This window comes from Cuculus canorus, chromosome 4, assembly GCF_017976375.1.
Source record: "Cuculus canorus isolate bCucCan1 chromosome 4, bCucCan1.pri, whole genome shotgun sequence".
Taxonomy (NCBI): Eukaryota; Metazoa; Chordata; class Aves; order Cuculiformes; family Cuculidae; genus Cuculus; species Cuculus canorus.
In genome coordinates this window covers 74,822,666-74,845,325 of record NC_071404.1, presented here as the reverse complement: position 1 = coordinate 74,845,325, position 22,660 = coordinate 74,822,666, and the positions used below count along the sequence as shown (strand labels likewise).

Sequence of the window (22,660 nt, the reverse complement as noted above, 5' to 3'; positions counted from 1 at the left end):
CCCTTAGTTTCCACTACTGAAATGCAGCAAAGAGCAAGGATGTTTACTAACCAAACAAGAGGCCCTGGGGTTCCACCAGCATGACCCACTCCAAGCATGGTGCTTATCTGCCACCTGATGTCCTTATTCATCAGTGCAAAAATGCCTGTGTTTGGGCTGTTCCTACAATCCTGGTCCGAGTCTGAAATCATAGAATCATTAAGGGTGGAGAAGATCTCCAAGATCATCCAGTCCAACCATCAGCCCAACACCATCATGCAAACAAAGCATGTCCCAAAGCACCACATCCACATCTTTTTTTAACCCCTCCAGGGATGGTGACTCCATCACTTCCCTGGGCAGCCTGGTCCAGCCACTCTTTCCAGAAAAAAAATTTCCTAATATCCAATCTAAACCTCCCATGGCACAACTCGAAGCCATTTCCTCTCATCCTGTCTCTTGCCACCTGGCAGAAGAGACCAACAACTGCATCACTACAACCTCCTTTCAGGTAATTGTAAAGAGAAAGATGGTCTTCCCTCAGCCCCGCCATTTGCCTCCTCCTCTGCCCCGCCATTTGCCTCCTCCTCTGCCCCGCCATTTGCCTCCTCCTCTGCCCCGCCATTTGCCTCCTCCTCTGCCCCGCCATTTGCCTCCTCCTCTGCCCCGCCATTTGCCTCCTCCTCTGCCCCGCCATTTGCCTCCTCCTCTGCCCCGCCATTTGCCTCCTCCTCTGCCCCGCCATTTGCCTCCTCCTCTGCCCCGCCATTTGCCTCCTCCTCTGCCCCGCCATTTGCCTCCTCGAACCTGCAGCTCCTCTTCCTAGAGGATGGCAGTTGCTGGCATGGTTCAGGCATACCTGCTCAGTATCTTCCTCATACACTCATCCCACTTTCTAGTTCTGCAATCAGCCCATGCATCTTTGTTTTACAGCACTGCATGATGTGATGCAAACTCAAAAGAACACACTAAGTTACACGTCATATCATGTATCTCAGTTAAACAAAGAGGAAGCATACAGCCACTTCCCTCTCATTTATGGGGAAGAACAGAAAATATAATCCAGTCTTTTTCCAGAAACTGAACTAAAAGCCTGAAAGTGCTTAAGTTTTTACTTACTTCTTACATACCCTTGCTGCTTTCTACCAGTGGCCACAAGTCTAGGCTAGAAATGCTGTTCTCTATGTAACCGCGTGCATATACCCTGTTTGTATCTTAATACCACTAGAAAATTACTTTCAGATAACAGTTTTTGCTTTTTACCTTTCATTTACCTGTCCTTTGATTGCAGTTTTGGTATAAGAATAGTACTTTTTCTATTGGAAATACCTAGCACGTGGTCTTCGGACCATACCAATAGTGCAAGCATATAGCAGTTAAGGCGGCAGATAGGACTGTCACACAAGGACTGTCTATTGTAGTACTTCCAATATTGCTCCAAACTGTTCAGTAGAAGATAATATAGAATTTAATCCTCTATTTATTCTCTTAACCTTATCGCCACAAAAATTTTGTACAGTTCATAAGCTATCGTGTAGTTAAAAGGCCTATATAATAAAGCACTCTATAAAGACACTATTTTCTCAGTCCCAAAGAAGCACTGACAATTCAGCTCTCTCTCTGCACAGGGGGCAACGGGAAAGAAGACAGGAGAACATAGCTACAATGTTCATAAAGAGATCCAAGTTGGCTAGGATTTAAAAACAATCAAGGAAGGACTTAGCCAGCAAGCATGTTCAGGGCAAGAAGAAAAAGGGAATGGAAATAGAACAGACAGTGCACAGTCACACTATTAGAAGGCAAAGGCATCATTTGTCTCCTTTTCACATGTTCCCCAAGTCACCAGTAGCCCTAGCAAAAAATGAAACCAGAACATTTTAGTTTTGCCCCGTCAACTACAAGTATGCAGTAGTACACCCCAAAGCAGGATAATCCACAGCCAGGCTATACGCTAGACGCGTTGTACAAAACAAGTAACAGACTTGAAGTGCTGTACCCAAGCTCACTATTGGGAAATCTGCTGCATCGCCAGCATACCAGATCAATATTTTGGAGGTCATTATCTCATTCCTTATTCAGCTGCTAACTCTGGATTTCTGCCAGAGAAAGGCAACCACTAGCAAGACGATACACTAGTACATTAGGCAAGGCTTTGGGGAATTTGAGCAGCCTTTCCTTTTCACTGAGATCAGTCTGCTCTCTGGTTCCACATAGCACATTCTACGTGGTTCCAGTGCTCTGTCAATAAATGGTCAAACATGTTCTTTAACACCTCCCACAGAAGTACGGAGAAGGAGTTGTACCAAACAACATCTGTCAAATATACCATGACAATAACTGAAACTCTATGTAAGTCGCCTTCCCATACTCTGAGAACAACAACTGTTACAAAACTGAACCAGGGTGCTCAAGAAGTGTGATTTCACACTCACAGTGCAACAGGAAGACTGACTGGAGACAGAGTTAAACAATAACCCAATAACTAGACAGTACCATTCCCCCTCTGCAAGAACATATCATGAATTTTCACAGGCATAAACCATGACTCAAGTTTAGCTTTAGCTGTGAGTTGGTAGGTAAAGCCAGAACCTTTCTAGCAACTGGATCAATGGGTTTTAGAGTTAAAAAGTACATTGACTTTATGTAGCTTAGCATCCTATATCATGTATTTTGCAATAAACTACCAGAATATTACACTACTGTTCTACTTTTCTATAAGTGATCTTGGTGATAATCAATAGAAGCACTTCCATGACCTCAAAGAGTAACATTCTACCTCACCTTTTGGAAAGGCTTTTTTAGATTTAATCCAACAGTTCCAGAATTGTATCAGACATTAAAGAACATTAAGTAACAAAAATGTCTGAACATATCAAGTCTTTTCTCCTTTGATCTCTCCAATGTTGTACTCTCTCATTTTAAAATCTGTTTAGGAATAAAATTAGCTTTACAGACAGATATGAGATCTCTGCAACAGTGGATGTATCTTGGAGCCTTCCCTTAAGGCCAGAAGCAGAAAAGAGTGTGCTGAACTGCCCAGTATCATTATCCTGCTACTAGGGAGAATTTGATGACGAGAAATATTCCCGTGTTTACCTTACAAGATACTTCATTATGCAAAGCTTCCTCTCAGGAAAAGCATTCAGAAGACAGCTTAGAAGCATCTCAGTTTAATCCAATCAATTAACAGACATTTGGATGCTCTCACTGGTCTAACTATGCAAATTCTACATGCTTTCCCCAAAGAATGGGACACAGTGACTTTAAAGGTAAAATATAGAAAACTGTATTTTACCACACTTATACTGTCTATATTTACACTCACTGAAGTCGCAGCACTCCAGCTTCAGTATCTCACATGCTCTAGGGGCAAGGCTCCTCACTGCACACCCATACATTCAGAGGAACTAGGGAGGGGCTGGGTCTTACACTTCTAATGAATCTGCCTTGTCTGAAGATTTTACACTGTGGCTTTTTATAGCGTGACTAAGTCTGAAGGAAACTAGCTTGCCTGGTGGAGAAATTCAGTGTATAAGGGTCAGGAACTGATATCAGCTTGATGGAAACTCACCTCCAGGCAGCATAGATACATCACGCAGCAGACTCGTACTCAAACACAGACATGGCTAAAGAAAACAGACTAGAATTTTGTGTGCCAGCTCTGAAGGGCCCTTTATGAGAGTAAAGCATGTACAGCTATCACAGATTTTGAGAGTTTATATACTGATTACTCACACACAGGTAAGTCATTCCACTCAAACTCCAGTCCACAACACTTGTCTCAATAGTATCTAACCCAGCTTTCTTAAAATTTAATCCCAAAGCCTGAGCTCCATCCAGTCAAAAATGCTGAGCCTTCAGTTTGGACCAGAACCTGGTATTTCCAATGAGTTTATTGTTCATTTGTTTTAAGTAATGTCTACAGGAAACACTGTTCTTTAATCCCTGATCCCAAGCTTCATGGCTAACATCTAGCCAATCAATTAATGAGAAAAGTAACGTCTAGAAAGTATGAGCTAATGCCTAATGAAATCAAACTAAGTATCGATTACATTAACTTATTTATGGTGGCCTCTAAACATATTTAAGAGAAACATGGTAGCCAGCTAAATTTATTGCAGCAACTAGCAAGCAGGCCTTTAATTGTGGCAACAGTATGCTGTAGTTAAGCGGCAAAGCCCAGTTCCACATGTAGCACTACTTGCCACTTTGGCAGCAAGGAGAACACATTTATTTAATTGCTTAGATTTCAGATCACTTCATCACTGCCCATCTTTTGAACCTTTTTGAAGTGCCACTTCTCTTCCAGCCAAGCTGAGGTCACATTCAAGTTCATTGTTATTTCTGGTACACAGTCCATTTAACTTGGATTTTAAACTGATTTTACCTTCTGCAAAGGTATCTGACTGTATCCAAAAGGTTTTAGCTTCAGAAACATCAGATTGTATTCAGGGTGTCCAATGTAATTGTAAAGTTGTTTCTTTTAGGGAAAATATTACTTACGAAAAGAGCGCATCAAACACTTGTTGTTTTAATGCTAGTATGAATAAAGGAAGAGGAGGCAGTGCCTTCACACTCCTACCTCCAACCGCCCTTTTCTGCAAAGAGATACCTATTATTGCCATTTCCCCCTTTTAGTTCTCTGACAATACAACAGAACAGCTGTACAGACACCAGATATCCTGGTCTATGCTTAGACCTGGATCTTTTTCCAACATTAAAAGAATCAGTATTTCTGGAAAACTAACACCACACCCCCTTATAATATTAATTTCATTCACAACACACTTCTGTATCCAGAAACAGCTTTCCACAGAGACAAAACTGATACTTGTGCTTGCAAGTGTAAAACAACACATTGATACCAAGTGAGAAGTTTTAACTGTGCTTACTACCTAGTTGCACATTCCAGCCTCAAACAGGTACGAGGACCAGATACTAAAACCTGTGAAACACCCCTTAGAAGCCTCTCGTCCTAAAAAACCACGTATGGTTCCACAGTTATCTGCCAGACAATTCCTGGAGAGAGTTACTAAAATCTTAGTGTTACATGCAGAAAGTCACGTAAGGCAGCAGGTAGATAGAACCTGCTTCTGGAACAGAAATTTATTACACAATTCCTGTATAATGGGAAGGCTGAGACTGATTTTTGTTTTTCTAAACAGAAAACAGGTCACCACAGGACATTTAAGGGCACAGATTGCTACTGTGGTAAAAAAAAAAAATATACTGCTTTAAAAGGTGGCTAGTTGTTGGGTCTGAGAAAGTAACTTTAAACTGGAACTCATTACTCAATAGGGGCATAACAGAAGTCAAAGGACATATCCCTGTTAAGCACCCTTCACCCTTTGTTGTTGTTTAATCATCAGTCTAAAAGAAAACACAAAGTCACTGCTGTTAAAGTTTTCAGCTGACATAATTAAAGTAGTAAACAATGAAAGCAGACAACTGATCTACAGAAGTCCTGCTTACTATGCTATTTTTGGCAACATGCTTCATCACAACAAGTCTAGTCATCAAAGACTCAGGGCTAACACCAAGGACTTACCTGTATAAATGAAGTTCACAGAAACCAGCTTCAGGCCTTGAGGGCCATACAACAGTTCAGAAGAGGCTTCAGAAATTGGAAAGGATATTCAACTGGCTAAGGTTCTCCAGAGCTGACTCTTCAGTGAAAGAAACCGTTCTGACTGTATGAGCAAGGGATCTTAAATAGCAGAGAAGTGTATTTCCACTACACCAAGCAGCAACATTTTCTGCTATTCTCCTAGCAAGCTGTAAAAGATCAGGAAACATCTCTGAGAATAACTCACAGTTCAGAAAGCTCGCATTGAATTGAAACTAGCACTGCACAAATACACATATATTCCAAAGCCAGAGAAGACTTACTTCAACTAACAAAAGGTTTAGACTAACTGGATTGCCCTTATGTTCAGATTGCTCATTTTCTCTGATTGGTTGAGCCTGATTGCTTAGTCAGGCTACACCTGAAGCATACCACTTAGACACACCTTCCAGATACAGCACACCTGAACATGACTAAGATACACAACATCATTCCCAAAGTCAGTGGAAAAAGCAAGACTACGAAATATCCTAACAATTTCGTAGTTGTGCAGTTGGAGATGCAAGGCTGCTGTGTCCTCAAGTCAATTTACCTCACTTTAAACTACAACTCATCAATTTTGTTATTAGGTTCAAGATACCTCAACTTTCTGATCTGCATGTTGTAGGGCTCAAACACAATCAAAACCACCAGCTGGTGTGCTGAGCCCCAGGTGCTGCCTGTGCATCCATCTGCAGCCACAACACCTAACAGGTGCATCTACTTTAGCTTTTTAGCTTCACCAGAATTATATTTTTTGAAGAAAGTTTCCCTATTATTCTGATTTACCACATGTTGTTTCATAGCATAGAACAGTTTGGGGTTGTACAAACTAAACTGCTTTCAGATTAAATCAAAGGAGCAGATCTAGTACCTGCTACTTGGCAAGGAGTCTCCAGGTGACAGAATGAGACTTAGAGCTAAAGTAAAAACACTACAGCATACAGAGTATGAAGGCTGGGTGCTCAGCATTAGCTTTCTCTACAAGAGCCATCCTTTGTCCCTCACTGTGCATCCCTCAGCTCCCAGACCTCACTCACAGCTCCCAGACTTTACAGAGCCTCCTGCAAAGCGTCTGGACAGCCCCCAGTACCTCCTTGTGGAAACCGTTTGTGAGTAGGTGTCAGAGGAGAGGATGAGGAGCCCTCCACCAGCCTCTGTGGCCTCCTGTCCCAGGCAGCAGCACTGCTGCTGCTTCTGTGGGCTCGTGCTGCACTGCTCACAGCACGTCCTGCCTCCTCTGTGGTGCTCAGATAACGTCGAGCATCCAGGCCAAGTCCTTCACAAAGGAAATTTCCCCTGTGGATAAGAGAAATTGCTTGGCACTTGACATTTTAAGCAGCAAGGGGCACTTCTAATAGTGGGGAATTCTGGATACAGGAGTAATCTTGGAATAAAAAGGAATTACGTACGTCGGGTAAATCATCCAAGTAATACAGCACTCTTCTTCACACCCTCTAGCAACAGTGATCTAAACACCTGTAATTAGAGAATATTATAACAAATGGCTCAGAATAACTTGAAGTCTTTATGTACAACAATTTATATCATTATATAGCACTTTAATGCTGCTAAAAATTCAGAAATCTAGAACTCCTTATCGGCAGAGCATGCACAGCATTGTCTAAGGCCAGCACTGTTCCAATGCCAATACACTCAGTATAAAATTTCCATAAAACTTCTGGAATTCAGAGTAAATATTTCCATTTCATTGCAAAATTTGTGACTGGAAGAAAACTGAAGCATTCTAATGAGCGCATGATCTCTAACTTGAATAATAAAAAGGAAGAGTCCAGGATGAGGGGGAGCAGAGAAGCAACACAGGGGCAAAGTCGTTTAAACTGCTTCAATACACTCAGGAGCAATGGGCTTTCTAACAGGTTCAGCATTAATGGTACAGGCTCTGCTTCACTGTGTTATACTGCTATTGCAAGCATTGAAAAAACTAAGAATATCTTTAGAAACATATTATTAGTAGTTAGATTCCATTCACAAATATTATGGGAATAATTTTCCTTCCTAAAGAAAACTTCATGCCAAAGCAGACAGGAGAAACAAGTAACGGAAGAAGCCTGGCTGCACTGCAAGGCAAAAGTAGTTTTAGAAAAATCTCTTCTGCTTTACAATCAAATATGCCTCAAGGTGTGTCAGGAGAGGTTTAGATTGGGTATTGGAAAAAATTTCTTTATCAAAAGAGTGGAGAAACATTGGCAGAGGCTGCCAGGGGAAGTGGTGGACTCACCTTCCCTAGAGGTGTTGAAAAATCCTGTAGACGCGATACCTGGGACACAGTTTAGTAGGCATGGTGAGGTTGGGCTGATGGTTTGATTGTATGAGCTTAGAGGTAATTTCCAACCTTAACAATTCTATGATTCTAAATGCCTTGCTTCAAGTTGCCAAGAACTGGATAAAGGTTTCCTACTGTCCCATGTGGGATCAAGTTGGACTTCTGACAACAGAGGCAGCTTTTGTTTCCCTTCTGACAAAACTTCCTTTGAGGGAAAACTGCCCACTAAACACATATTTTACCAGGAAGATCGTGCTTTCCACAAATCTTCTTGAGGTTTGTTGTTGTTGTTGTTGTTGTTGTTGTTGTTGTTTCTTCTTTTTTTCCCAGAAAGCTGAAAATTTTTTGTTTACTTGAGTAAATAATTTGTTCTTTTTTGTGTGTTTCCAGTGAAGACAAACAACAAAACCAGAAACAGCTACCCCTTGCCTGACAAGGCAGCCTGTATATTGCTGAGTAATCTGGTGATATCCTGAGGCTAAAATAACACAAATTATGATGGTCTACTTCTACCTTAGCAGCAACTTGCTATAATTTATTATACTGCCTGTCTTTGCTCATTTTATGTCAGTGCTCTCTCCTCCTTTTATTCTCCCAACAGAAACACACACACAAAACAATAATGCTGAGGTGATTTTATGTAGACATTGCTCAAATCTGGGAGGCACAGGTGCCTCTGGGGAAGGCCGGGAATAAGGCTGACATACTGTCAGGAGAACTGCTAGTATGTGCAGCATGTGCAGTGTGATCCTGCAATGGCAAAATCATGTTAAAGGTATGATTTATGTGGATAAATCTGGAAATATAAGACTATAAGGAAACTTGCTCTGATGTGCTCTATGAATTGAAATGCTACCAGAGAGTGAAGTGTAGCAATGTACAGTAATTTCTTTCCTGCATGACCAATCAAAGAAAGGCCTGAGTTTTAGTGTGAAAGTCCAAATATCTCACAGTTGTGATGTTTCAACAGTTCACAAGGGAGCAAAACAGACTGAGCGGCCTCCTCAAGAACTTTAAAAGGAAATTCAATACCCTTGTCTGTTTTCTTTTAATGCTAACAAGCAGTCTGTTTAAAAAATTACACATTCGGTTGAGCTGTCTAGCAGTTCCTGTAGTTCTATTACTATGGTACATTTGTGCTTTTGCTTTTTGACAGAAATCACTGACTTTATGGAATGGGTAACAGTTTCTCTCCTGAGGCAGCTGTAATAGTAATCTAGGATAGAATTGACCCCAAATTCTCAGGCATTTAATAAAGACACAGAAAGAAGTTTTCTTCTCACCATTTAGGTAAAACATTATGCTATTTCAGAGTTCACATGTTGCTATAATTGCTGTTTATGTGTTTTTTTGAAAAAGACCTTCTAAATGCTTCTTAGCATTCACATTAAATATTTACATTCAGGCCTAAAATCTCTTGTAAAATTTTAATAGCATAGCCTCCTATTTAAAAAAAAAAAACAAACAAACCAATGACAAAACCTCAATCCAAATCCTAGTGCATATATGAAGCAAAACATTCTAAACACTGTTTAAACTGTCACTTCTTCTCAAGTACAAGGATGTTTATGCTCTTGCCTAAGGCGAGATAAACAGAGCAGCATACCACTCCATATTTGTAAATGTTAACTCTGCAAGGTAGAAACTGGCTTCCCTATGCACTAGGCTTCTGTTTCTTCACTGCTCTAAAAGCCATAGTATGACATATGGGTATGGATAAATTGAAACAACAAAGGTATATATATGGCTGCACCAAAGAAAAGTGCAGTCTCACTCTTTATTCCACATATTGCGTACTCCACATGATCCTGACTCCAAGAGACATTTCAAAATTACCTCTAGAGATGCATCTCATGTACCAGACCAAAGCTCTAATCCTATATTGGGAATAATTGCATGGCTCTGTGGGACAGTTGCAGCCTCCAATTTGACTTATATCAGTAGTGACTTTCCTAGAGTCAGTGGGGACTGACTCTGCTGCTGTGAGTATGGCAGAACTATATTACACTTTAAAAATTGTCAAGGAAATGCTATGAGAATTAATAAGGATAATGTAATGACCTTTCAACTCAGTATTGTATAAGGCCAAAGTACTCCCACCAAAAGGCAGAAGATTGGGAGCAAAGAACCCAAGGACAGCCCTTTTATGTGTCTGTCTCATTCTAAAATAGACTCCTGCAAGCATCCTGGTTAATATAACACACTCTTTGCCAAATATGTACTTTAAAAATAGCAGTCAACTCTATGGCATACCTTGAGTGGCGTTAAAGCTGTTTAGGTTTTGTTATACAAAGCCTATGATAAGTTATAACATGCTTCCAGTGGAAAATGAAGTGAAACACCAAAACTCAAGCTGCATAAAATTCTTGAATGAGTATTTACCAGGAAAGGTTAAACCATAGCAAGCATGTCTTCACTTCAATAAATCAAGGCTCTTACTGAGATGACTAAACATGGATTTAGGATCTCCAGTGATTCCGATGTTTATAGTTTGGCAACTAAACCTACAGTTGGGCATCTAAGGAAAAGTGTCCAGTACGCCAAAAGTCTGTGTGCCTACAGTTCCAACAGCATGTAGATGTTGACATTCTGCCCAAAGGAGCCTGAAGTTATATCACAGAATCATAGAATGGTTTGGGTTGGAAAGGACCTTCAGATTTTCCAGTTCCATGGCAGGGACAACTTCTACCAGATCTTCTTTTCAAATCTTGGCATAGATTTCAGCTCTAGTAGTCTCATTTTGTGAAAAACTAATAAGTTTTTTTTGTGTTAATGCTAAACTCTGATCAATTGATTGTTGTCTCAGAGTTCTGTCTCCCCTTTTTTGAAAAAATTCCAGCCTGTTTGACATCTAGCACACAAGCTTGGTGAATGAGAATTTTTTGTATTTGGTAATACTGGCCACAGCAGTATTAACCTCTACTGGGACAAGATATGAATTTATGTTACTAGAGATTTATGATTAATAATGCTAATCTTTTTTTTTTCTTTAGTACAGATAAAATGAAGTTGAGGACATGGTTGTTGCTGTTTCGAAGTGAACACTAATTGCACGATCTGAAATTTGGTTTTGACTCATTGTAGGTTCGCAACAAGAGCAAAGCAGCTAAGGCTGGACTGTGCGAGGGAGATGAGGTGGTGTCTATCAATGGCAAACCTTGTGGAGACTTAACCTATGCAGAAGTTACCGTTCTGATGGAAAGCCTGACTGACGTTCTGCAGATGCTTATCAAGAGGTACAGGAATGCTCAGAACGCTTTGGTACAATTCTGTTCGATGAACCACATGGAAGACTCTGATTTTGAATGCAGTCATTTTGCAGACATATACCGTGAGCTTCTGACAATCCTCTTGTTTATGTCTGTAACTCTGTCTGTGTGGAAAAAGGAGGGAAGATAAGAGTAATTGATCTGAAGGAATTAATGTATATAATTTGAATAGTACAGTTCAGGCACAGAATTAAGAGCACAGTCTCCAAATGTAATGATTTTATTTCTTATTAAGTATTCTTAATACTTACAAGATATCCACTACCATATCTGCATACTGCAGAGTCTTGAGTTCAATTATTCTTTCCATCCCTTTGAAGTAGGGAAGTGTTGTTATTCCCCATAGATAGGGAAGTGAGGCTTACAGAAAGCAAAGGCTGTATAGATGGAGAATGTGTGTTATGCAGATATGCCTTGATGATGACATGGCAAATGGTCTTCTTGGGTGGCAAAATGTGTTAGTAGTCAAGAGGGGGAGAGGGTCTGGAATGATGAATTCTATTTCTGTAGCTGTTAACACTTCACTAGGTGAGGGGGGCAAGTCACTTACAGCTCTCTGGGTCTCAGCTTCTCCTTTTATAAAATAGTAATAGTGAATCTCAGCTTTCTCTGAAAATGCTTTAAGTTTCTTGGAGTTACCTTGGTGTAAGTTTGCAAGCAAGCCAGCATCACTGCTCATGGCACATCAGTCCATTCTAATGACTGTTCTGTAATTGTCACCAGTGGAATTCATGCAATCTTGAGTTCAGAACCACCACCAGCAAGTACATTCTCCCCTGACTCTGTGAAATCAGACAAGATGAACTCTGAATTGCCTTCAGCGTGGGTAAATAGAGGAAGAAAAGACCTGAGATTTCCACGCTCCTTGTAAGGAATCACGGCTCCCTTCTGAGCTACTGCAGTTCCCTGTGTTTGCTTTCCTACAGGCAGGACCATAAGGACAGAAAGGGTCAGGATTCATCTCAACAGCTAACAGAGCAGTGTCCCTGGAAGGGCTGAAAGGACTCTGATACAAAAAAAGCACTTGTCTCTGATTATCAGGGATGTCTAAACAGCATGCAAAATTCCTCTGTGATTTCTGCAACCTGCTCTAAGGAACTTTCCTAACATGTCTAGTAGTTCAAAGTTACAACCTGCCTTCAAAACAAGATGCTCTCAATGAGTATTCATTTTACTTATAACAGACATTTTGCATGGCCTGCCTGTGCATGTTGTCTTGGGCTGAGTAATGGATCAATGTGATGAGATCGGGGGAACAGTGGCAGCTGAGGTTTACTTGCGGCTTACCCTCTCCACAGTGCATAGCTGTTGTTTCTGGTTCAGCAGTGTACTATTTGAGTGCTCCTCATGTGATATCTCCATTTTTTCGTATTTAATTCATAACATGACTACTGGAACTTTTACAGCTTTACAGTTGTAAAACTGATATTTGCAGCTGATCAGCTGTCTTCTTTGCAGCCACAGGAACAGCTCCATATGCTTAGACCCCTGCCTGTTGCTGCTCCGTAACTGATATTTTAGTTGCTCTGAAGGCCGCAGTATGCTCCAGATGAAAGTGACAGCACATCTTCCATTCACTCCACTGGCCCTGCTGGAATGTGTGGTGAACAGCAAGACACATCCTGAAAATCAGACCCAAACCAGCGTGCTTAGACCACATAATTCAGTGTTTCATATAATGGAGCTGTCTGTTACAAATTTTAAGCAAGCTGCAGTTGCTCAACACTCTGAAAGTGACTGAAATGTTCTAAAGGAATTCACCATGAGAATCTTTGAATTTATTCTCAACAGCTCATCTCCCCTAACTCCCAGCCCCTATGGTCAGTATCATCCAGGGAATGGGAGAATAAACACTTCTCTTCCCCTGCCACCTCCTTTGTGGGTAGCAGCCCTCTCAGCACTACCATCGGAAGGATTTTCCAGGAGTGTTTTAGCATCCTCTGAGAGCAATGAGAAGCAAATTCTTCCTTTCCTGAGTAGACACTTGTTAGCAGCCATCTCAAGAAAATGCTGGAAGTCATAAGGAAAGAAGAAGGCCTAATTAATGGGGTGTTCCAATGATGATCTTTACTCCCAAGTGTCCTTCACTGGCAGGGAAGAATACTTCTCCTGGGGAAGCTTCTGACTGTTCCTGAACTATTTGCATGAAGGATGAGATTTTCACAGGCATTCATTGTTGGCCTAATTCTGCTTTTGCAAAGCTTACTGGGAATGAAATTATGTCTTTGATGTCTACAAAAAGTTTTCCCAATCCCCTGTAAACCACAGTCAGTTATTGACTAGCAGTGCCTACAAAATCTTTGGTTTACAGGATGAAAGGAAAGAGACACCCTGCAGGGCAGGCACTTGCCAGATGCCGTGTGAGGGAGCATCTCACTGACCCTCCAGCTGAACAGATGCATCCAGGAAACACTGAGAATGGGGACAGAAACAGAAACGCTATCCTGCCCTTTCCACATTAGCATTAGCCACTCTCAGGCTACTGCTGAGTCTAGAAAGAAAATTGCTAGGGGGAAGTAGGGAGTGTGCTCAAGTGCATACCAAAATGAAATGCACCATGTAGGGAGTAAAACATGACTGTGAGACAAACTGCCATGCTGACTCTATGAGTTCTGCTTCCTTCCTGGAATTACACCAGGGCTGTTGTTCCTGCACCAAGTTGGAAAGATCTGAAACAAAAATAATAATTTGACAAAACAGAATCTTAAATGACAAAAAAGAGAAGAGACTCAGTATCCTGCCTCTTGACACATGGGTGTACATTTATGTTTCTATAGAATAGAAGTACATCCATAATTAGCCTTTTAAGGTGGAAATCTCTCACATATACACACAATCATGCAGCTACCAATAAGGGCTGACACTTAGCTGGCCTGGCCCCCAGTCTTGTATCTTAAAAGGAAATGTTTACGGACTGTTGCAATTCATCTGTACTTAAGAGTAATACAATTGATCATCCAAACAGCATAATACGATGGAATCTAGCAACACTCACAAGGACCTCCCTAAACTGAAATCTATCTGACCTTTATGTAGCTCCATATGTGGTTCAATGGATTAAAATTTAAATTTAAGACTCATTTCATGCTATTTGAGGCAGACCCAGACTGCTACAAACAGTATGCTGCATGGCTAGAAAGCAAGGGATATTGAAGTCTCCTCAGTGCACCAACAGATTTATTTCTTCTCTTCTTTCTTCCAGCCTTTCTCTGTAGGGGGTTCCAAGGTTTCAGAATACCTAGAATCTGCTTTTGATTTAAAAAATTTCCATAATACTTGATAGTAATACTTCACTAAGGGTACCTAATGCTTCCCCTGTTTGAAAAAGTGTTTTCCTACTTCCTAGTCAACAGAAAGCTTTAAGAACACACTGGAGTCTTGCTGTACAGAAAAGATTTCTTCTTGAATTAATAGTAGTCAGTATGGTCCAGAGTACTGAAAGAAGACAACAGAGAGTACTCTAGGAGTCCTAACACCAGTAAAACAGCCGAACTGGGCCAGAGGAATGAATAATTTAAAAAATGGAGCTGCACTGAGGTGTACAGTGGGCTTTGGGAAGTCAAAGTAACGTGCTAGTTAGAAATATATGGCTTTTAATAACTAGGAAAAATTGTATGGGTTCACTTTCCTTTTTCACCGGATCACTGGAATAGGCCATGATATGTAAGGATGATGATCCTCACAGGAATTCTTTGAATGTGTATTTTAAGTATTCGTTCCTCTTCCTCTGATCCTAATCCAGTACTTATCTATTGCGTGGAGAGTACACTATTTGGGTCAGGAACTATATGTGAGGTTGGTGCCTAAAACAGCTGCAGTAGTACCTATAAAGCCAAAAGTTAACCACCCTTCTTGCGTCACGCAAAGTTAATTTTCTCACTTAGATGTGAAATCTGAGGAAGTATTGTCCCAGAAGTCCCAGCAGCATTTGTCTGGAAACACTATAACAGAAATGTGTCTGTGAAAGCATGCTGGTGTTAGGAATGATGGAATTCAACATTCAGAAGGATGGCAGTAGGATCATGGTTCTACCACAATAGTGTAATTTCCTCCTACTAAACGGTTAAGTTGAAGAATTTTGAAAGATATAAAGATGCTTTAATTAAAAACCCTACATCTTGGGAAAATTCTTTTTAAATGGAAGTGCTAGAAGGTATTACAACTAATATAGGAGGAAAAATACTATAAACAAATTGCTTTTGAAACTGTACTTACAATTGCTGTGCTTACAGCATCTTTATCTCTTGAATTACTTATTACTTGTGCAGATCCTCCAATGGAATAAATGAAAACTTGAGTGCTGAAAGAGAAAAGGGAAAGCCTGACAACATAAAATATGAGGACTACAGGGAGAGTACCACACTGGAAATTAACACAGCGAAAGAGATACCCCATGGAGATTTGTGCATCACAGAGATATATACCGAAACTCACCAAGAAGCAGGAGAAAGCAACACACACTTTTCTGAAATGAAACAAGAGACCACACAAAGCCACAGAATTACTCCTAAAGTGATAGGCACCTCCAAAGTGCTTGGGCCAGATGAGGCTGTGTTCAGAGGGAAGACAGAAGAAAGAAGGTCAGGTACTATGGTTGAGCTGCAGTTGTCCCTCTCAAATGACGCACACAAGGGCACCAATGCTCCTGCTGTGACTCTCTTAGGGGCAGGAAAATGCATCCCTTCAGGAAAAGGACCCAGTGTACAACAAGATGGGACCAGCCCTGTAATTGCAATTCCCTCAGGCGTGAAAGAGGGCAACATCCAGTGGTCAAGCAAAGTCGTCCAGTTTTCTAGTAGCAAAGAGGTCAAGAGGATCCAAGGTGCAGCTCCATCTCTCCCCAGGGTGGAGGTGATCCTAGACTGTTCGGACAGGGAGAAGGAAGCACCCAGGTCTGTAGCTGAAAAGGGGTGTGTTGATTCTCAAGTGGAAGGAGGGCAGTCAGAAGCACCTCCTTCCCTCCTCTCCTTTGCAATCCCATCAGAAGGCACAGAGCAGGGAGAAGACGACCAGCACTCAGAAAGGGATCACAGACCTCTCAAGCACAGGGCGAGGCACGCAAGTAAGTATGTCCCATCTAATCATTTGCACTGCCTGAGGGGATCTTTTACCATTTTAAAGACAATTTGAGAATTTAGACTGCATTAGGAAAAAAAATGCTTAGAGATTTTTTTCTGAAGTTTTCTAACTTTTCATCTCTTTTTCCTTTTAATAATATTTCTGTTCTTGCTTTATATATTTTTTTCAGTTATACAATGCTCCTGGTGGTGAGCCAAGGGTATACTCATGCCTTAACTGCACTGAATAACTTCACCTAGTAGACTTCCACTTGGAAATTAACTCATGATTTTGTCCAACTAAAAATACGTACAGCTCCAAAAAGGACTGAATACCACTGGTATTCAGATGTATATTCAGAGGCAATCTGTAGAATAGTAACAAAAGAAAGAAAGTTGCTTCCACATGTCTAAACGAATCCTGTGGATTTCTCCTTTTATAGCAAAAACTTTGTGTTGCCATTTGCATCATCTAAAATCAAAGCCATGCCACTGGTCTTAAATTTAATAAAAAGGCTCGTAGAAAAGCTTGATGTTGCCTGCAGAAGAGACTTTGACAGACACCAGCATGTGTGTAACTGTTACTTGATCCTTCCAGTTTTGTCAGTCTTCTCTAGTCTGTGAAGCAAAGATGCTATTTCTTCTGACTCCCATACCCTGAGGTCAGCTTCAAACCGTGTCCAAGAAGTTTACATGAAAGTAAACTTCCAACTGGATCCAATACCAATTAACTGAGTGTAGCTGCATGTTATTGATTTATTTATCTGTTTATCTGCTTGTTTATTTATTTATTATTTTATTCATTTGGGACTTTTCTATTGGTTGTTTGCTCTTTCCCAGCAATGTTAAGAATCCTGTCTGGGGATTTAGCAGCAGTATGTCAAAGGTTCCTGAATGTGTGCAGTGATATACTGTAGCAACAAACTATTTCATATGCAGTGTAGGAATTAGTCTGCTAACCCGCTGCTAATTCCTCTGTAAGCGTATTTTTAGCATGATAACCACTTGTATCTTATTGGCAAGTGGATTAAGAAGTTATTTATGCCTAAGTGTCTGTATGCAATACACATATTTTTGGCATGTTAAATGAAGGATAAAAGAAAAATGCACATGTTTTACGTTTTGGCTGCAAAGTCAGAACCAACTGTGGGACTGCGTCTGTCTTAGAGAACGACTTGTAGTGCCTCTCTAACAAGGCAAAAGTACCAAGAATTAACTACATAGTACACAATAAACTCTGCTTCCAAGTTTGACAGACTTTGTCCTCCCATCTGAACTCTGACAATCTGAATTTCTTCTAATCTAGTGGCAGGTCATTATCTTTAAGAACGACCAATTTAATCTATAAAAAGGTTTGCTTTGTTATTATTGTTATTATTATTATTATTGTTGTTGTTATTATTATTATTCTATCCACATATTAGAACAAATTGCCAAGCACAGAGGAATAATCCATGTGCAGCAAATGCTATGCATGTTTCTTGTAAAATTGTAAGTGTAATGCAGCATTTAGGTCTAAACTAGAAAAGACCATCTACTATAGATGCTTAATCTCTTTAGCAGAAATTTTCTCTGAAAATAGTAATAGGCTTATATTTATCTGAGCAGTTAATATTTCTTTTGTATCTGTTGAATCTATTGATTAAGTAACTATTCAGATTAATTAAAAAAATACACGAGCAAAATGAAAAATTTCAATCTTTTCTTTCCATAGAACAGTGTGAGTACCTGCTGAATCCCCTTCTCAGCAAAACACTCACTGCTGATGCAAGTAGCTTGTTCAAAAGCATAGAACCTACATTCTGAAGAGTGACCCTTTCTGTTTGCAGAGGCACTCTAACGCTGAAGCCCATAAACTTGGAAAATGTCGTCAATGACTACTGTAAGCACTGGGGTTGCCAAAGGACTGGGCCAAGGATTTAGTGATTTGGCCCTCTCAAAGCAAAATATTACAAATTGCTGCTTTGGGTGCCATGCTCTTTTCTCTTTTATAGGTTCTAGTGAGAACCATTGCTCCAATCACGCTGTCATCTGGCATAGTGGCAAAACTCCAATTGTCTTTAATAGGAGAAGTATCAGACTCTCTACTGACATAGCTAAAAGGATCACTAAGAGAAAATACACCATATGGCTTTCTTTAAGGAGTTTGCTCTATACATACTAGCAAATTCTACTCTACTAAACTCTACTAAACTCTTCCAAGGAGCTGAAAATCTATGATAATAGTTTCTGTTTATGCCTTTTTGGATATATACTTGCTTTTAAATGGCTATTACACAGAAGCATACTGACTTTTATCAGCAGTACACATTTTGTAATGCATATGAGTAAAATAAACACATAAAAGGCAGAAGCGGCTGCCACCGTCAGACAGAATAGTCTCAGTTTCATTTTGTCTCAGATGTTAAGCAGTCAGGGGCCTGCCTGGCTGGGAATGTTTGCTGTAAGCCTAGGAACTGTGGTCAAACACTTAGTCAATACCAGACTGTAGAAATGGAATAAATGAGAAAATATTGTCTGCCTCATGCTGCTGAGATTAATTATGGGAATTCAGAATGCTAGAAATAAAGACAAATGTAACGTCCCTGTTGAACTAAGGAAGTTCTAAAGAAAGTGATGTAGCCTTTGGACTTGCATGGGTGTGACTCTGAGGAATGCTGGGTATGGAATTTAAAACACAGATGATATTGTGGGAAAAGCTTAAGTATGATGACCTCTCCATGCAAAAGAAAATAAATGTTTTAATATGGGGAAAAGGGACAATATGTAAATTTCAGAATAGATAAATGCAGAACTATTTTTTATTAGTCTCCTTGTATTTTTCTGGGCTGCATGCAATTAAATGTATGCTTCAATTCTTTCCACAGGGCTCCGGCGAAGTGAGAGTCTGTCAGAGAAACAGGTCAAAGAAGCCAAATCTAAATGTAAAAGTATTGCATTGCTGCTGACAGCAGCTCCCAATCCCAATTCCAAGGGGGTGTTGATGTTCAAGAAGCGTCGCCAAAGGGCGAGGAAATATACTTTAGTTAGCTACGGTACTGGGGAGTTAGAACGTGACGAAGACGAGGGTGAAGAGGGTGAAGGTGAAGGTGAAGAAGGGGACAAAGAAAATACTTTTGAAGTGAGTTTGCTTGCAACAAGTGAGTCAGAAATAGATGAAGATTTCTTCTCAGACATTGATAAGGACGGTAAGATTGTGACATTTGACTGGGACAGTGGTCTACTTGAGGTTGAAAAGAAGATAAAAAGTGGAGACGAGATGCAGACACTTCCAGAGAGCACAGGTAAAGGGGCCCTCATGTTTGCCAAGAGGCGGCAGAGGATGGATCAGATCACAGCTGAGCAGGAGGAGATGAAGGCACGCACAGTGCATACAGAGGAACGAAGGGAAGCCACCATGTCAGAGAGCTTCCAGGAAGTAAGCTCTTCAGTTTATCAAACGAAAGAGGAAGAAATGTCAAGACAGCAGACCTGTGTGAGTAAAACCTACACAGACATGAGCCAGAATCATAGCAAAGTGGTACAACAAAATGGCTTTGGCTTAGCACCAGACACAAACCTCTCTTTTCAGTCCTCTGAAGCTCAAAGAGCAGCATCTTTGAATAAAACAGCTAAACCTTTCTCTTCTGGTGTTCAAAACCGAGCAGCTGCACCATTTTCACCCACAAGAAATGTCACTAGTCCTCTTTCAGATATACCAGCACCACCCCCTTACTGCTCTATCAGCTCACCCCCTGGGGATTTATACAGACCTGTTTCAGCTCCTGTAGCCAGCAGAGCTGCTCCAGCTGTGTGGTCACCCACAGAGCCAACGGAATACATAGCATCCAGAGATGAAAGGATTGCGGTGCCAGCCAAAAGAACTGGGATACTGCAAGAGGCAAAGAGAAGAAGCACTTCAAAACCTATGTTTACTTTCAAAGAAGCACCCAAAGTAAGTCCTAATCCTGCCCTGCTGTCCCTTGTACACAATTCAGAGGGCAAAAAAGGTACTGGAGCTGGTTTTGAGTCAGGACCTGAAGAAGACTACCTCAGTTTGGGAGCAGAAGCTTGCAATTTCATGCAGACTCAAGCATCTAAACAAAAGGCCCCTCCTCCTGTTGCTCCAAAGCCTTCACTCAAGGTCTCTCCTACTGCCAGTACTCCAGTTTCACCAGTTTGGTCACCTTCAGCTGCAGCTTCTAACAAGGCTCCTTCTTTCCCAGCACCAGCCTCACCTCAAGCAGCATATCCTGCACCAGTCAAATCTCCACAGCCTCCTTCTTCTCCTGCCCATCCCCCCAGCACTCTCAACCTAGCTGGTCCTTTCAAAGGGCCTCAGGCAACCCTAGCAAGTCCAAACCACACACCCAAGACGCCAGTCACACCAAGTGCTGGAGGAACAAAGCCACCCTTTGAGATGCCACCAGCTATGAGTGGAAGAGGAGCACAGTTATTTGCCAGAAGGCATTCTCGAATGGAGAAGTATGTGGTAGATTCAGAGACTGTGCAGGCAAACATGGCACGAGCCTCATCTCCAACTCCATCTTTACCAGCTTCTTGGAAATATTCATCTAATGTCCGAGCACCTCCACCTGTAGCTTATAATCCCATCCACTGCCCATCTTATCCTCCTGGTGCCAAGTCCTCCTCTAAGTCCACTGCTGCTACCAAAAATACAAAGAGAAAACCTAAGAAAAGTCTCAATGCTTTGGATATTATGAAACATCAACCTTATCAGCTCGATGCATCTTTATTTACTTTTCAACCTCCTAGTACTAAGGAAAGTCTTGGTATTAAGCAGACATCAAAGCTGTCCACTTCAAAGCAAGCTCTACCTTTAAGACCACCTAGTGCTGGCTCTCCTACTAATGCCCGGGCATCTTCAGTGTACTCTGTGCCAGCCTACAGTTCACAACCGTCGTTCCAGTCAAATGCCTCTATCCCAGTAAATGAATCATACTCGCCCACAGGCTACTCTGCATTTTCTAAGCCAGAAACCACCACATCTTCTTTGTTTACTGCTCCGAGGCCAAAATTTTCAGCAAAGAAAGCTGGCGTCATTGCACAGGTGTGGAAGCCATCAACTATTGTAGAGTAAACCTTATAGCTGAAACTTAGTGTCCATTTTGCTTGCAATCAATCTTATTTTTGCAGTGGTAACCTGGCACAGAAACAGTGCCAGCAGTATTCCTTAGCTTACTTAAATGTCAGATGTATCACCTCAAATCTGGGTCCAAAATACTTGAACTTTTGTAAGGAATCAAAACAGATATAAATTTTAGCACATTTATGCATGTCGTTAGATGCTTTATACATGTAACATCCTGAAAGGAATAGATACCATTGCATTAAGTAAGCAGGACACTAGGTTTTTGCTTTAGGACTACTGCAACAGACACAACAGTGAGAAATGTTCCCAGTATGTCAAAATAATACAGGAGAGCTTTCTTTCTGCTCCCCTCCCTAATGATGTTCTAGCAACCTAGGGATTTGAGGACTTTTTATTTTTTAAAGAAGTGCCTTATTAAGTGATATTAATAGTAATATGGATTACTAACATAGCGTAAAATAGATATAGTGTTGGACTCTGACTGATCACTAGCAGAAAACAATTGGATAGACCTTCGGCCTGCACAGAGCCTCAATGAATTCAGGCAGAATCTGCCCTGGCTCTAAGGTCCTTCCATGGGAATCTGGTTGGTCAGCCAGGGGCTTAGTTTGTAAGCCATGTGGATCAGCTGTGATCCAAAATCATGAGTTGCCTCTGTGATTTCACAGAGAATATTCTATAAGAGATGCTAGAGTGTTTTAAAGACTAAAAGAGGTGGAAAGACAGCTGGGAAATTTGTTAAACATTTCCCATTTTGGGGAAATTTCACATCCCAAGCACCGATGTATTTTTAGCCAAAGCTTGCCTTGAATCCAGCATGTAAGATAGAAGCCAGGAAATCAAAAATATTGAACAGTCAGAGAGGTGAGCTGGGTTTTACAGATGCGATGTGATAGTTTCTTGTAACAGCACAGTGACTGAGAACTGAAGGGATACACATACTCAAGAGTGCTGATTCTCACACCCAGAGCAGTATACGCCACAGAAATTAGCACTTAACAGTAAATCATAAATATGACCATGTCTTCCTATTGGTCTCTCATACATATTTTACTATTTTCACTTGGGGCTTCACAGTGCTTCTTCTCACTTTAAATCTTTTTACTCTGGTCTTACACTTTCACCTTTTACTTGTTGTACTAGGGATTAAGTATTGAAATACTGCTACTGTAGGAAATCCCTGAAAGTGTGGGTTTGAAATCTATTGTGTAACATCACAGTGAATACCCAGTCTTGCTGAAATTAAGGAGCTATATTTGAATAGTTTAGCAGTCCTGTTGACATCAGTGGTGCTAGGTTTGAAACAAGGTGCTGTTTCACACAAAAATCCATCCCAAGTGTGAAGCTAAAGATTAAATCCTCACTCTGTGA

At 40.9% G+C, this 22,660-nt stretch overlaps 1 protein-coding gene and 1 long non-coding RNA gene across 3 annotated transcripts in view; one reads left to right on the top strand and one right to left on the bottom strand.

Moving 5' to 3' along the window:
• Window positions 1-22,660, top strand: part of SYNPO2 (synaptopodin 2) — a 90,323-nt gene that overhangs the window by 51,051 nt on the left and 16,612 nt on the right. The window contains exons 2-4 of one of the 2 annotated variants that reach the window (XM_009568239.2): window positions 10,956-11,107; window positions 15,409-16,202; window positions 19,065-21,247. In XM_009568239.2, the coding sequence (XP_009566534.2) occupies window positions 10,956-11,107; window positions 15,409-16,202; window positions 19,065-21,247 (3,129 nt within the window). Of the gene's footprint in view, window positions 1-10,955; window positions 11,108-15,408; window positions 16,203-17,918; window positions 18,080-19,064; window positions 21,248-22,660 lie in introns of those variants that run through there. The other variant, XM_054066313.1, reaches the window with a different exon arrangement.
• On the bottom strand, window positions 11,106-15,803 carry LOC128852169 (uncharacterized). Its single transcript, XR_008449840.1, has 3 exons — window positions 15,664-15,803; window positions 15,356-15,440; window positions 11,106-11,244 (listed from the first exon to the last, which is right to left on the bottom strand). It is a non-coding gene; the product is annotated as an uncharacterized LOC128852169 (long non-coding RNA).